This window comes from Meleagris gallopavo, chromosome 8 (genome assembly GCF_905368555.1).
Source record: "Meleagris gallopavo chromosome 8, MGAL_WU_HG_1.1, whole genome shotgun sequence".
In the NCBI taxonomy this organism is placed as follows: Eukaryota; Metazoa; Chordata; class Aves; order Galliformes; family Phasianidae; genus Meleagris; species Meleagris gallopavo.
The window spans coordinates 12645545-12662448 of record NC_139411.1 but is presented as its reverse complement, the minus strand read 5'-3'; the positions used below and the strand labels follow the sequence as shown (position 1 = coordinate 12662448).

Below are 16904 nucleotides of genomic sequence, written 5' to 3'. Positions count from 1 at the left end.
TTTTACATCTAATTCTGACAACATTTATTTTCTTCACTAAGGCAAAAATTTTTCTGTACCTAAAGGAATTTCGGGGACTTGTGGTCGGTGTGGTTTGTTTGGATGGGGGTGTCATTGTTCCTTCATCCTGTTCACTCACAGTATCGATTATGGAATGATTGTCAGGAGTTGCAGCTCCACTGCCTTGAGGGGTGGAATGATTACTCACAGGTTCTAGGCGAGAACTAATAGGAAAAAAGAATGAAAGGCTAGCAGCTAGTGTTTCACCAATGTCAAATATTTTTGATGCAAACAAACTTTTTAATATGTCAAATAATCTACATTATCCATAAGTCTAAGAGAAAAATAAAGCTCAATCTTGAGATGATCATGTATCAAAATGGGATAGATAATTTAACTAAATCATACACTTTGTCTAATTTTGGGAAACTTTCCAAACTTCTCAACTATTAAAAAAAAAAATGGTTTGAAATACTACAACCCCCTAATCCTAGGAAGTCATTTTTAATTTTGTTTAAATTAATTATACTGAAATAAAAAAGAACAAGTAAGTGTTATTTTGAAGTCTTGCTACTCTTACCTTGATCGTGAATGATTGCCAAGCTGATACATGTGTGGGTTATACTGAGCCAAAATAGTAATGGTGTCACACTGTTGTCCAATGATTAATCGAGCCTGTTGCTCTGTAGCATTTCTCAAATTTATTCCATTAAACTACGGAAGAAACAAACAAGAAGATGTCAAATTTTCAAATGGAAACTTGCAAAATCATTCTTTCAGTCTCCTAGTCAATTCAATATTTAAATGTTGACTTATTTCAACAGGAGTAAATAGGATGATAGATGTCCTGCAATGATTCTTAAGTGTCTGAACTCCTTGGAAGGATTCACTAACTTTATTATTTGGTATCCCAAACATGAATTTAAAATCCTTTTACTACTGAAAGACATAAATATTCTGTACTGTGTTATGAGTTGCTATAACTGATTACAAGCAAATTGGTTCAGATTATTGATCAGAAAAAAAAAAATTAAGACTTAAATTTATATCCATAATCAATTCAGGCCCATTTTTAGTCATATACACTGTGCTTTAACAAACACATGCACAAATGCATTTACAAAGCAACTCTGCACATTATAAAATCATCTTCCATATATTTATTTAGTGCTTCAGGTCAGAATCTTAATGCAGCTGATCTAACTGATTATTTTTTAAACCAGGTATGGATATAACCAAACAACAGTAGGACAAAATAGTGGTACAAGCTAACTGTGTATTTACTCATCTTATCCTGGAGAGCATGACTTTGGGACTATGTTGTTTAAGTACCTAAACTATGTAGTTTAAAATTGACATATAACTATAAAAAATGCAAAGCAAATCTACTATCAAGACATTTTATACTAATGTCTGACAAACAGCCACTAACAATCACACGTACTGGACTACCACAACACAGAATAACTCTGCCACTTCTCACAATACACAAGCTTTCACAAGGTGTTCTTTTGAGGAAGGTAGTTGTTTCTGGACTCGTACGAACAGATTAAAAGTCATAAGAATAGTAAGCAATTACCTCTAGTAACTGATCACCATATTCAAGTCCAGCTTGATGCGCAATGCTCCCACCTGTTACTTTAGAGACAAATATTCCACCATTTTCTCCACACACAATGGAAATTCCTAGTGGCTCAGAACCCTTCTGCACTTTAACATGACGTGGTTCTTCCATGTAAGGCCTTTTAGAAGAGAAGGTTAAAACTGATTCGAACAAAATCGCACTTAAACCATAATGAAGTCAGATTTATATGACACACTTTAAGGCTGTCTAAGTTGCAATAAAAAAATAGATTTAAACAGTTACTTAAAAAAAAATACTGTCAACTGCTGTAAACACATTCCTTTAACACCATGCAATGTACAGTGGCAGAATTAAATGTATATCCATTACACAACTGCTATAAAGCATTATGGTAAATATGAATTACAAATAGTATGGTTGGGAAGTTGGTAGGAAATAAACTTCCAGATCCATACTATATAAAAATAGTTTAGCTATAGTATATACTATGTAATTTACAAACCATATTCCAGAAAGGTATGTGACTATTATAAATGCTGGCAGTCTTTACTGGCCATGAAAATAAATATCTTAAATGATGAGACAAAGCAAAGAAAAACAATGCACAATATCAGATTTCATATTTCTATGCAGGGAAACAAACTAGTAAAGAAAATTAAGCAGTTGCAAACTCAAGCCATTAAGACAGCAGTTTGCATGGTATCATTACAATTACCATGCAAATTCTCCTCAGGGCAATTATCCAAACGTAAAATAGCACAAGTGCGCAATACTGCTTGCGAAGGACAACCTTATATCAGGCCAACCTCAAACTCCTTAGTGATGAGAACCTAGGCCTAGGAGCCACAGGGATTCTCAGAAAAGACCTATTACGGAACAGATATCTGAAAGATGGAGAAGATTTGAGAAGAAAAGAACACTTAGAACAAGACACACAGTAATACAACACCAGTAAGTATTAACAAGAGAATGGATCTTATGAAAGAAAATCCTGAAACGTTCCCCTTTCCTCCCCCATACTTGGAGATGTATCCACCCATACAAACAGAGCTAGTCCCTCCATGGTGTGAATAAACAAACAGGAGCATCCCAAAAAGTGCTGGTTCATGTTACGATGAACTCAACAGAGTCTACACAGCAAAAGGCATCCTGGGTATTCAGAATGGAACTACTTGGAACAGTGGTGGATTTAGATCCCACTAACAGTGACTGCAGGTCTTGGCAGCCTTTCTAGTACACAATTTTAATAGCATTATACTAGTTTTGATAAGCATTAATAGGAGGGTCTTCTTTCCTAACACTTGATTATATAAATTAGACATTCCCTAAGTTGTGCAGACTGTTTCAATTACTTAAATCCTGCTGTTCAGATATCAGATGAGTTAAAGGAAGTTAACTGCTACTAACACACGCAGCAAATAAATGATGCCTTTGGAAAGAGCAGGATTTGGGGCACTTGTGAGGGGAGGGGAGAGGACACAAATTCATAAACTATGCTTAATGTTTCAGTCTTTGAAGGCAAGCATCTGGTAGTCTTCTGCAGCAAGGACATAACTTGTCAGCTTATTACAGTACAAAAGTAAAACTGTCAATTTGAGACATAATCTTATCAAATCAACATCACTATTAGAGGTAATATCTACCCCCTGGAGCTTGCCTATCAATGCACTGAAGATATAACAGTTTTGAGTTATTCTATGTGTTATCAAATACACAGGCCTAAAATCACTGATGTTATCAGTATTATATACAAAAAAATTCTTACTATCAGCAAACCAGAACCAAAGCTGCCTCTCTGCCCTTTTTCATTTTTTAAATACATATAGCTTATCTTACCTGAATCATGCTAACTCCCAGAAAACTGGCACTTAATAAACTACTTTTAAAACTCATTATGAATATGTAAATCATGATGTAATGTGAAGCCTTTTACTTAATATCACAATGTGATTACATACTAATGGGCCAAAATAAAATTTGTCAAGGTCTAATAGCTGATTGAATACTAGAACTATATTTCTGTTATCTGTCATATCCTTATGCTACCGTCTACCACGTGCATTCTCCATTTGGATTGGAATGAATAAGAATCAAACCCACACAAATTGCACAGAATTGTATCTTAAGATTTTAGTAAATACAAAATGAAAGGCAACTAGTAATGCATATAGTAGGGAAACAAGAATAAAGTAAAACAGAATTGTAGCATCAAAAATGTATCTTACTTGGTATGCAGCATTTTTAAAATTAAACAAAGCACACTCTTCTACAGTATTCAGACTGCCTGTCAGAATCACTAAATGCTGCTTAGAAATAAGTTGAAATTGATCACATTTCTTTAAATTTCATTTAAATTGATTTTCCTAAAAAAAATAAATCAATCAACAGAACAGAAACTTTTTTTTAATCTGTATTATATGATATGGGGAAAGGCCAAGCAAATTGCTTGTATTCTGTGGGGAGGATAGGTGACAGAAAAAAACAACCATTTAAAGATGCCATCTAGGCATCACCACACATTTGTTTAGGATACATTTAATTCAGAAATACCTATTTTAATAACAGTCTTTGTATTTCTGGGGTGTGTGGTTTTTTTCCTGAACAAAATAATATTCTTTTTCAAGAGAGGGAGTATTCCAGACTACTGCATATACATTGTACACCAAGAATAAGAGGGTTGGAGCCTGACTGTATTTTGACCTTCAAATCAATATTAATAAAAAATGTTAATTCCCAGAGATTAGAATGTACATTCTGTACTGACAGAGCATTATAAGGATATCAAAAAACTAGCTTTTTCCACTGAACGCTATACATAATCATTAGTCATGCGAAAAAGATAATAAATTGTGACTTGGACTTTGCAATTGACAAGTAGAAGAACCGTATACAATATATAGTGTCACTACAGTAACTTAGTTACAGATTCTTTTAACTACACAAAAAATATTCTACATAACATTTTATGAATAACTTTTTATTGCTACCAGCAAACTTAGAATACAGAATATCCTTATTCCTTCATTCACAGTCTTATAGTCAGTACTTTTATACAAGTTGGGCAATACAAGACAGTCCTAGAGTCCACCTAAATGTAATCTATTTCAGCACATCATAGATCTCTTATACTGCCCGGAGGACATTATGTTGTCTCAGTGTAAAGAAAAGCCTGAATCAGGTTTGTGTCTTATTGTCCAATACTTTGAGTTCATACAAAATGTTTAATATATTCAATCTAGCCAGACAGTGATGTCCAAGACTGATACCATAAACAACAAATCTTGAATGTATTCATAATGAGATGAAAAGTCATTAACACACAAATTTCACAATTTTAAGAAAACAATATCAGGTTCAAACTGTGCAAGCAGCTATGCAAAGACTTGATGCTACAGCTTGTAGTGGTCCAGGTACAGCCAAGGGGATCACAATAGATTATGTATGTATGAATATATTCTTGCAGTAACCATCTCAATTTTATTTATCTGGCTGAACTGAATCAAGGCACAGCGGTTAGAGCACATACTGTACAATACTAAGGCAGTGATATTTAACTATCAAATATTACTAGGTATTTTATTCAGTTTTCTAGAGTACAGAACAAGCCTATCATAAATAAGCATCTGAGGTAGCTCAAGTGAATGTATCCCAATTTAGACTATATTTGGCAGGGCCATTAATCTAACACGAAAAAAAGGAAATCTTTATGAAATTCCTTATATTTCTGAACTGAAGACATAGGTTTTAAAGAAGAAATTTATACAAAGATCTCTATGTACTTTGTAAAGAAAAGAAAAACATTACGTAACAGGAACTCAAATGCATCTCTGTGCCTTCACATTCATCATTTCTATCAGCTGTTCACATTCCTTCTAGGCCAATAAATGTACAAGATCTCATTGGACACATTCCTATAAAAAGCAAATAATGTGAGGACCTTACCTATCTTTTCTACGTTCTCCAGCAGATACTGGGCTAATGGAAATTCTAGGTAAAGTAGAAAGGGAGTTTTGAGATTGGCTGCTGGCAAAGGAAGATGTTTCCAAGTTAAGAGGTGACTGTGGAGGAGTTATCAAGCTGGGACTGCTACACTCAGACTGTGACAAAGAGCCTACAAAACCAAATCAAAACAAAAACATAAAATCAAGTTAGGTTTTAGTGTATTGCATTTGTCATAACTCAGAGATCTACAGAGGCATAGGGAATGATACAATACATACCTGACCAAACCATTTGCTAGCAATCTGGTAGAACTAAGGGAAGCCAGCCTTCTAGCTTAGGTAACTAAATTTAGATTTTGCAAACTCATTGCCCGTAGTGTCTATGTAATAAATAAGTTCTCTATAAACATGCATATACGTATTGCCATTCTCACCATAGGAAGCTGGTACAGAAAGTAGTTTGCTTCCTCTGAAAAGGCTATAAAAAAAATAAATCTCAAATTGCTAATTATGAAACTAAAAAGACCAACTAACAGTTGCCATTTACTGTAATAGAATTTTTAACATACAATCAGTAATACAATAGTATGCAAAATAACACATTTAAATAATTTAAAAAAATAATGTAATTTCACTGTCAAAACATTTAAGACATCATTCCACAAGAAAACTGCAACCATAAAACACAGCTCAATAGTTACTTTTTAGTTTCATTTTTTCTAGCATGTCATGTCCTAGAATCAACTAACAGAGAGAAACTGCTTTTCGTTAGAAATTTTTTTTAGTTACATTGTAGCAAAATACAGATACTGTAACATTCATAAAATTATTGTATTCAGATTTTTGAGCAACTTCATTCAGTAACTGACAAGGCTTTGAACTGGAAATACTGAAAACACTACAAATAAAATTACCTCTGTCAGAGCCCATGACGGACCTTGGATATCTTGGCGTTAAAGGGATCTTAATCCTTTCTGTTCTGTATTGCAAGTTACTCGAAGAACCTATTTTTAGAACAACAAAATTATAAGTTGCCAAATTTCAAAGGAATAACATGAAAAAAATATGTTTGCACTCTAATTTTTCAATAAGCAGAAAAACGGGCTCTGAATTTCTGCAGAAGCATTAATGATTATTCTCATATACACCATATCTAACATACTTCTGATTGTTTCATGGTGAGTACAAACAGCACAGTGCAGTCATACAGTGCATATGTACAGCTCATTCTTCATTGAAAAATATTTAAAATGTTTTTGATACCATTGCAATTTAACTGAAGTCTAAGCAAAAGTCAAATACTTGAGGTTACTAAGAACCCACGGGCCTTGACAAAATGCATTTAAAGCATTTTTATTATATTCTGCTTGATGAAGACATTATTCCCTGGCACTGTTTCCTAACTGCTGTGACTTTTTGTTGCTGTTGTGGCTACAAAGCTGCCATGCTCTATTCAAACACAATTGTAATAACTGATGGAACTCAGGAACACACGCATGCACAAAAAAGGTAGTACATAATTTTAAGTGAAAAAAATTTTACAATGTTAAAATGCTTAAACAAAGCACACGTTTTCTTTGGTTCTATTAAGACACACGTCAATGTCTTAAATGTCAATCAAGAAAACACAATTGCAACGTATTTCCAACAAGATGATTTACAGCAGGTCATTACTTTTTTGTTCTGTATACTCTTTCCTTTTCTCATCTCCACCTCAGTGAACCTCAAAAATAACTTGGCTGGACATTCCATCTTCATGAGGATACTTCCAAATAGTAAGAGGTGTTGAAAGGAGAATTTTGCATCACTCAAATAATACTTTAAAAGAGACTATTAAGAGCAAATTAAACAAGCCTACTTCCAGGGAACACCATTGGACATAAAACTAGAAAAATGAAGCAAAGAAACACAGGAAGCCTTTTAGGCTTTGAAAGCTTTGGCAATTCTATAAATCATGAAAATAGGGAATTTTCCATTTATTATTATTCTCCTGTATACAAGAGTCTCACATGAAATAAATCAGAAAAGCAAGTTACCAAGTCTTGCACTGGATGGCAGTGAATTTGAGCCATGAGATGCTCTTGTACGTGGATTTTCAGAGTATTCATTGGAGTGCTTATGACTCAGGTCCAAGCTCAAGCGACCTTGATGCTGGGAACTACATCAAAGCAAAAAAACAGGGCAACAGTCAGAACTGGGCAAAGTGTCTCAGCAAGCAATAAATTGGCCAACAGACAATTCTGATTATCCTTATCCTGAGCAAAATGAATTCTCCCCTAGTTCTCACTTCCTAATTGCCCCATCATTTTACTAATTAAGACAACTCAGAGAAAAGAGAGCCTAAAGTGCTTTAAAAAAAGATGGAAAGACTTCAATTACTTTGTTCAGAAAGATTTTTATTTAAAAAAAAACAAACCAATATTACAAAGTAATTGATTAAAAAAATAATTTCTTTTTCAGCTTTAGTCAGCAGAAGAGGAGGGTAAGACAAACGATCAGTTTCTGAAAGACATGAAAGCAATTGGCAAATCATGCTATTGAGAAGTCTGGGTCTAACAGTGTTTCACTCCACACTGAACAAACCACTACCTGAAGCAATTTCATCCTAACACGAACAAAAACTTAAGGTGATAGAAAGTTCAAAACACCTGGGATGCAAATGCTGATGGCATATTTGGCTGGCAACGGATGGGCAATTGTTGGTGTGTACTCTGTGGCTCCACGCAGTATAGATGGGATTTCGCATGACTGCAGTTACTGCAGGGCACGGTGCTAAGCTTCTTGGTACAGTCCCTGTTTAAGATGATAGAAATACTCTTACCAACATTACTAGCATATAAATTACAGGTAACAAGTATATTTAAGTAGTTGCATAATTATGTATTATTGTTTATATTTATGTTTATCTATAAATATAATTTATTACCATATAGACAAATAATAATTCCATGTTTTTTAAGTACAATATGAATATTTTGAATCTGGATTATAATTTTCTACCATCAGTAATTAAATGCCTTGGGACTACAGAAAAAAAATCATTCACATAATTTCACATCATTTTCAAATATACTTGTGCCTAAAACACTTTGTTTTCAACTGTTAAAATTCTTTATACAGCAACAAGAATCTCATTTTTCTCTCTGTATAGTTATCTGCTAGAAACAGAAGTTTTTATTCCGTACTTGAACTATCTGCAGTTAAAACCATTTGATCATGCTTGTTCTTCTGTTGTCAGAAGTGGGATTCTAAGACATGTCTGATGGTTTTGGATTACATATCTACTTATTCAGAAAATGTATTACTCAAGCTGTTCATTGAAGTCACTCATCCTTCAGTACTCTATTTAATCAATTTCCTCTTAAATGAGTATTATAGCATAATATGCTACAACAAAAACTTACATTTCAAGACATATCATCTAATGTAGAGTTGACTTGATTAGGTTATATTACACGGGAGAAGGAAAGTGATAGGAAAAAGAGTAACAAAACACAGAACAAAAGTTTCTTTGAGCTGAGATACAATTGAGCATGCATTTACATTCTGAAAACTGGATGGGATGACTGGGTCTAAAACTGCTCGTTATTCTATATACACAACTCATTACCTCTGACATAAACTTCAATAAGTTTTCCATAATTTTGAATCTTAGCAGCAATGTAGGGACTGCACAAAAAATTGAGGGTAAATTCATAAAAATCGATGTTTTCTTGGACTGAAAATCAAGTGTCGTATGTAACTGCTGAAGCTAACTAAACACTGAAGACTGAACAATCCATCTGGCAACAGGTCTAACCAGGTCTAACCAAAATGCATCCTGGCCGGTTTAAAATAACTGGTGTACAATAACCTCATTAGCTCTTCAAAGCACTCTGTTTAGTCTGCACCAACTTTAAAGCAGCTATTATGAACTTCAATAGCAACAACTGAGACAACATGCTCTCTGTTTTCCATTTTACCTGATCATATTGATTTTTGTGTGAGCTGCTTCTGAGATTCCTCTTCAACAGCTTCGAATCTCAAATACACTAATTTTTAATCTTTAATTTAGATACACTAAGATCACAATCAACTGGGGCATTCTATCTCATATACTCCAAAAACATTATTCCCAATAGATAGAAATTAATATGCGACACTTTCTGAATATCGTCTTTTTGCTTTGAAGTAAATTCAGAATTGACTGTAGGTAACACGTGGGCTGCATCCACTTACTGTTCACTTTCAAAAGCTCTGGAAATCTTATCTGTCTCCCTGTGCACAGGCTACAAGCTGTTCACCACTAACACATTCAAAATTCCTGTGCAACACAGAATCAGATGAAACAAATCCTTCACATGGGAGCCGTTCAGTTTCTTTGATGGTTCTCAAATAGATTAGACTTCTTTACACTCCAGAAACTGAAAATATCATGTTCAGAATACAAAAGAACAGGAAAACAGGTTTTGTATTTCATATTTCTCTTGCCTTATCTTGACTGATACAGACAGATTCCTTGCAGCATTCCAAGAAAGTAAATATGAGTTCTTACCTAATTCTAGGGTAGATATTTAGAATATAAGAGTGTAACTGAGCTTACTTCTGGAATACAGTAATTAACAGGATGAAATTTTAGTTAGTATTCAGGATCTCAGGAAAGAAGTCCATGCTAGACATCTCTGACTTGAGCAAAAAGAGGCACTTGCCATCCACATCAGCATCACTCACCTGATGACATGCCTCCAGTGTACAAGGTGGAAGACACAAAGCCATCACTATGCCTAGCAGAACGTTTTGGTGAATATAGTGCCCATTCCTGTAGCTCTGGAGACAGGTGTTCCTCACTAGTTGGTGTATATTTCTGCACCTACGAAACCAGAAAATTGGATTAAAGGCAGTTGGAGATACAGAAGGAAAAAAACCCTCATATTCCATAGGCAGTAATCAACTTCAAACTTTTCAGTACGTATTCCAGAATATGCTTGCCACCACTTAATATGACAGTCCTTGTTACATCTTTACTTCATCTTCCACTGATATTATTCAGTTCTACCCCTTCTTCCTCCAGCCTGTTGTTACTATTTTGTAAGCTTCTTAGGCCAAAGTTTGAAATTTATCTGATACATTTTCCATCAGTATACACCTGAGTTACATTTCTCCTTCAAAATACTACTTTCACAGAACATTTCAAGCTTAGATTGCATTCTTTAGCACATGTACTCTCATGTTACTTTAGCCACTATTGCAAGTGTTGCCAAATGAAAGCTGGCTAATAAGCCACAAAATGTTTTCCTCTAAGCCTGCATTTTGAGATATATATGAAGCAACATCTCCAACATAATGATACAGGTTGTGGAGCCATTGTAGTTTCTGTCCTATACGTAGTGAACAGACACTGGTGTGTCAGTCACTCTCCCTAGCTTTGTACCATCAGCAAACTTGCTGAGGGTGCATTCTATCCTTTCACCCAGGTCACTGATGAAAATGTTGAGCAAGATCACACCCAGATCTAACGTAGTTTTAGTACACGAAGACCATTCCATCAAAGTCATTTTCAGAGTGAATGGTGTCAACTCAGAGGCACAATACCACCACTGTTCTATAGTCAATAATTTTAAAGCCCTAAGTATTTTCTTACATACTGGAGAGAAACTAGGGGAGCTGGAAAAAACAATAAGCATAGAACTCAGACTTAATTTAACCCTAGAGATGGAAATGTGCAAATATCTCAAGTAACCTTAAAAAAAAAAACAAAAAAAAAAAAAAACACAAATTTTTAAGTCTATAATATAATTTTATTTTTCTCCATAGACTAATACCTATACGATTATTTTGGCATAGCAAGGTACAGAGCAGGAAAGGTAAAGAAAATGACATTCTAAGTAATTTTGATGTTGATTAGATGCAAGGAAAAATAACTCTTTAAAACTTGAGACTTCAGGTGGCAAATACACATACCACTTTTTTTTTCCAAACTGAACAAACCTGAGATGGTGGACCCAAAACTACATTATTGACTATTCTACATTTTATGTGGTCAGTTAAATAGGCTAGTCATCCTAGATCACGCAGAATTTTTTCTCCCCCTTCCCTGGTAGGATGTTAGCCAAAATCTCCACAGTCAAATTTATTTAAACAAATGACAGATCTACTTCGAACAATGTTGTTAAATTATATTCTTTTAAACAGTCCATCTTTATAGTGCAATGAGTCTAATGCCCTGCCAATTTCAGATTACATTAACACTTGTGTAGATGGACAAAATAAAAAACGTCACTATGGATGGTAAACATTTTTCCCCTAATCTATAGATTGAGCCAAAGAGATTTCTGAAAAGAAGCTGTAATAAAGCTCTTACTTACAGGAAAGAGCCCTGATCCTCCACAGAAAATAGTGAAAATCAAAATGGAGTTACAAAACAGAACCCAATCATTCTGTTTGGTGGTCTTATATTTTGTGATACTTGCAACAATTGAAAGAGTAGCTCCTCAAGGGACTTGGATTTCGTGAACGGACTTTGTTTCTCCTTTTAGGATATGTAACTGACTACACAAAAACACTTCTGAAAATATTCATATCGAAGAAAAAAAAAAAAACAAACAGATTTTCATAGCAAAATATTACCTGAAGCGCAGGATTAGGAATGGGCATAGGGGTCATTTTATGTCTCAGAGCAGGAGCAGATTTTGGCCTTGGCCTTTTTATCTCTGGCTCTTCAACTCTTTGAAAGCCGATGTCATCTTCACAGGATTTCCTTGAGGAGAGATGAGTACAGTCAACTCCCTCCTCACGATAATAATTTCCAGCATTCCTGCTGCGCCCCTTGAGAGTAGCAGAGTCTTGTTTAAGTGCCAAGGAAACTGGAGCTTGGGCAGTGGCTGGGCTGGTAGGTGGTGATCCAGTTGTTACTGTTGACTCTGAAGCAGAGCTTGCCTGCTGTTTATGTTTAAATTTGATGGAGTCACTTCTCTTAGGAGGAGTGGGAGGAGTTGAAGCCACTTCAGCTTTTGATGGCTGAGGTGAATGGCCTGTCACCTGATTTGGAGAAAGGTACTCTGGTTTAGGAGGAGTTGGCGGCCTTTTGAAAGTATCAGGGTCAAAGATAGATTTCCTTTGTTTTGGCTTTTTGTACACAGAAAACTTTTCTGTTTCTGTTGCTGAGATATTAACCACGACTTTCGGCCAGGTACCACCACTATGCTTAGCACCATGTCCTTTGTCAAATGCAGTCTCAACCACCATACAGTCATTTTCTGTAGGTTCATAAGGCAGCCTCCTGTTGTCCAAGTCAACAACTTCATAGCCTCGGTCCCCATATGTCTCTGGGTTGAAGGAGCTGAGACTGTGTTCTGAATTACTGTGGCAACTGTGCACTGTGTTCCTATGAGAATCTACTCGTAAAGTTTTGTTAGTGAAGGGTTTGTGATCACAAAATGAACGACTGCCCTGATCATTCTGGTCCTTCTTGACATCCATGATGTCTGGATTGAAAATGTCAGTCTGTGTTGAGCTGTTGAGTTTCAGATTTCTTTTGTTTTGGGCTTGTATCTCTGATGCATGAACCCTGCAGTTTGATATTTTTTCTGAATCCTTCAGATTTTCAAATATATTTTGACCACTCCAAGACGAACTCTGAGGAAAAACCTAAAAAAGAACAAACAAAAAAAGACGACAACAATCCACCACATAACAACTTTAACTAAGTCTGATTTCTATTTAATTTCTGCTTAGCACAAACTATTTTCTAGTCTCCTTTATTTACTCCAACCTGAATGGAGATCCGCATATGCATTTGGGAAAAATTTAATAAAAGTTCTGCAGATTCAAAGTAAAGCATGGATAAAACGAAACCAGATTTTTTCTGAAACAATTTCAAAAGGGCAACTCTACACGGTGGCAGAAGCACTGAGCAAACAGCAAAAGGATCTCAATTCTACTTCTATATCTGTTCAATGACACTAGTAATCATCTTTCATTGCCCATTGCTTCACAAACATTTCATCTTTTTCAGTTTCTTAAAAACTCAAGCTCTCACAAGCTGCAATTATCACTGACTGAACCTTTTTGACAGGTCCAGTGTAATGGAATTCTAACCAAAACAGTATTTTTATAACACTAAGTCTGAAAAAGAACTAGTACTTATCCCTGATGATAGAGTTCAGTTTTCTGTGCAACTCCCCCCTGGCAAAGAGTAAACTGTAGTCAGGAAGCAATTTATCTTTCATGAACAAAAGTGCTGCAGCTCTGAAGCAGAAAGCAGTAAGAAAGAAACAACTGTGCTGACAGTCATTTTGTGTGACCAGCAAACAAATGGGGGAAAAAATATAAGAGCAATAAACAAATTTTATTTGCTACCAGAAGGCATAATATCCTTACTTTGGAAATAACTATTTAGTGTACCATCAGTGAAATACATCCAGATGATCTTGTTATTAGCAAAGACTTTCCAATGGTGATATATCCATTTTTAATACACTCTTTCCTTAAGAAGTAACAAATCTGTTCAAGAAAATTCTGCAAGGTTAGCTTTCCCTACTCACCTTCAACAATGACAGAGTAAGGGAATCTCTGCAGTTTCGTAACAAAGCTTCACATTCATTAAGCGACTTATTATCTAGTGCAATGCCATTGATCTACATATAAAACAAAACAAAAACAAAGAAACAAAACAAAACACAACTGAGATCCATAAAATGAAAGCAGATGGAGAACATCTAAAGGTACCACCTCTGAGAGAGGGAAAACATGGTTTTGTGTGTCATGCACATAACTGAAGTCAAGTTGACCATATCATGCATTTACCTGTTCTCCACTAGAAGCTTAGTCTCCCATATATTTTTATTCCTAGTAGTGATACTATTTAGTAACACTTGTTTGATTACATTAGACTTTATGCATTTGTACTTCCGTAGTAATGACATTTTGTTTCACAGGAGCTCATAAATCATAAATAAATAAATACAAATCAGAAGAATGTATTCAGACTTACAGCAATTATTCTGTCTCCCACAGTAAGGGAACCCTCTTTGGCAGCTGGGCTTCCAGGCACAACAGCAGCAACAAATATTCCATTTTCTAGACTTACTCCACTATCTGAAATTCACAAAATAAACATTAATTTACTCCTGCAATTCAAATAAGTTGTTCAAATAACTACAAATCTGACCTGGATGCAGGATTAAGAAATATAACTACCAGAGCAAATGAGATCTCAATTTCTAACAACCCTTTCAAAGAAAGGCAAAAACATGAAAATAGAGATTTGGGGTATAGCAGAACTTACTGTAATTATACAGACTAGGACTAACTGGTGGATTTAGCTAAACGGAAGTATGAAAATAAAACTCATTATATTTATGGAAAAAACCTATCACAAATACGATCATTTTTAGTTTGATGACAACAATTCATGAATATCCCTATCTAGTAGGTAGTAATAGCTGAAATGAGTTTTAAATACAGAACATGTACTTCAATTTCAAGACACTGTTGGATGGACAAATGGGTACCATTTACATCCAGCCTTTATATCTATTACCTTTATGCCCAGAAACATTGATGTGAAGTGGTGTTATCACTCGTCCACCCAATGACTTCCTTCTTCGAACCACCATGTTAATAACACCTCCTCCATTTAAGACAGCTTTTATAACTTGCTTTTTATCCTTATTAGTAAGATCCACATCATTTATCTTCAGTAACCAATCATTTACTCTGGCAGATAAATACAAATAGGGAGAGGCCACTGTTACAAGCATGCTTTGCTGGATGTAGCACATACATAACATTCAGAAAAAGGGATGCAATGGAATAGATATCTTAAAATGCTCAATTATCTAAATATTTTAGGTATTGGTCTTGTCAGTGCAATTTCCTTATCAATATTAATAAGGTAGACATGGTCAATTATAAAAAAAGAAATAGTCAAAACTGAAGACTTTGCAGTATGCTCAATATTTTGTTTATGATTAACAAAAGACATACCTTCCAAAGTAAAACCGTACCTTAATCGACCATCCACAATACTTCCTTTGTCTACTTTGGTAACAAAGATCCCACAGTCTCCAGGGAGGTACGGTTCATTCACACCTTCTGCCACATCAAAACCAAGGGCTTTCAAGTCCATATCATCCTAATAAATATTATTAACAAGGGACTCAATTGTACTGATAATTACACTGTGGCTTTGCCTGTTCACAAGAAGCATTTTTTTAAGCTTGGCCTATGTCCTTATATTTATACAGTATCTTTTACAGGTAAATTATTGTATTTTTTACTTCAATATATAAGCTCGCAGTTTCATCAGGAATTAGACCGTTCATTCTATCTCAAATTAAAGCTGAGATAATATTTTAGAGAAACTTTACAGAAAAGCATGTAAGAAAGCAAGTTCAGACATGCACAACCTGTTTTAAAGCATGATGCTGGATGCGTCGTGAGAGAACAAGGACATGTTTCCTAAGAAGAGGCATCACTTGAGGAAGAAGCAGTTATAAAGTGCATTTTATCTCAGAAATATATTCAGAAAAAACGTGAGCTGTAACTATATTTGACAAATCAATCACTGAACTGAGCTGGGAAATGTTAATTTAATGTTTGCTTTGGTAAATGAATAGCTCACTGGACAAAAAAAAAAAAAAAAAAAAAAAAGGTTAAATAAGATTCACTGCATCCAAGTGATAAATTGCTATTTGGAATGTTAAATAATACCCTTAAAAAAATGTAGATGTTACTTGAAATGTGCCTGGTTCCTATCAATAAAGAGAATTAAAAAAAAAGCCCACATTATTTTTTGTCATATAGCAAAAAATAATGCATATAGCATCAAGATGTTATAATAGACTTCAAAATAGATCAATATACAAAATAATGCAGTTAGCATCTTTGACTCACTCTGTCTTTTTCAAATTCCACTACTTCTGTTTCCCACTCCAGAGAATCTGTGTCTATGGCTGAGTCATGGGAACTATGGGCCATCAGTTGACGGAATCTGGCCTCCTTTTCCAACTGATTCTCCATCTTCTCTCTAAGGAAATAAAATACTTATATACACAGAGAAGCCTTTTAAAAAAACTGATGCATAACATTATAATTGCAAGATGTTTTCTAAGTAAAAAAATCCAAGCTGTGCCAGAAAGCTGCCTTCTGCTTCTATTTTTCCAATATCCTTTGGCGACTGCTGAATATTTTCATTTTCTATATATCATGCTAACTCACTCTTACTTTTTTGTTGTTTGCACTGCTTTTGTATGGCTGTCATGTACAACTAGAATTCCTACATGACTCTTCCAAACTGCATCTAATTTACCCTCAGATGAACTGCAACAGTACGCTTAGAAGTACGCTTAATACCAAAAGCAAAATCTTTTCAACAAATCATTGAGATGACATATAAT

The 16904-nt window shown here is 34.9% G+C and overlaps 1 protein-coding gene across 2 annotated transcripts in view; it reads right to left on the bottom strand.

Moving 5' to 3' along the window:
• DLG5 (discs large MAGUK scaffold protein 5) overlaps positions 1–16904 on the bottom strand; it is a 98341-nt gene that overhangs the window by 12173 nt on the left and 69264 nt on the right. The window contains exons 11-25 of one of the 2 annotated variants that reach the window (XM_085229046.1): positions 16402–16534; positions 15513–15640; positions 15047–15222; positions 14498–14601; positions 14049–14141; positions 12133–13152; positions 10237–10375; positions 8175–8319; positions 7563–7684; positions 6441–6530; positions 5528–5696; positions 2392–2469; positions 1580–1742; positions 581–714; positions 60–224 (exon numbers count right to left, since the gene is read on the bottom strand). In XM_085229046.1, the coding sequence (XP_085085172.1) occupies positions 60–224; positions 581–714; positions 1580–1742; positions 2392–2469; positions 5528–5696; positions 6441–6530; positions 7563–7684; positions 8175–8319; positions 10237–10375; positions 12133–13152; positions 14049–14141; positions 14498–14601; positions 15047–15222; positions 15513–15640; positions 16402–16534 (2859 nt within the window). The remainder of the gene's footprint in view (positions 1–59; positions 225–580; positions 715–1579; positions 1743–2391; positions 2470–5527; positions 5697–6440; positions 6531–7562; positions 7685–8174; positions 8320–10236; positions 10376–12132; positions 13153–14048; positions 14142–14497; positions 14602–15046; positions 15223–15512; positions 15641–16401; positions 16535–16904) is intronic. The other variant, XM_085229045.1, reaches the window with a different exon arrangement.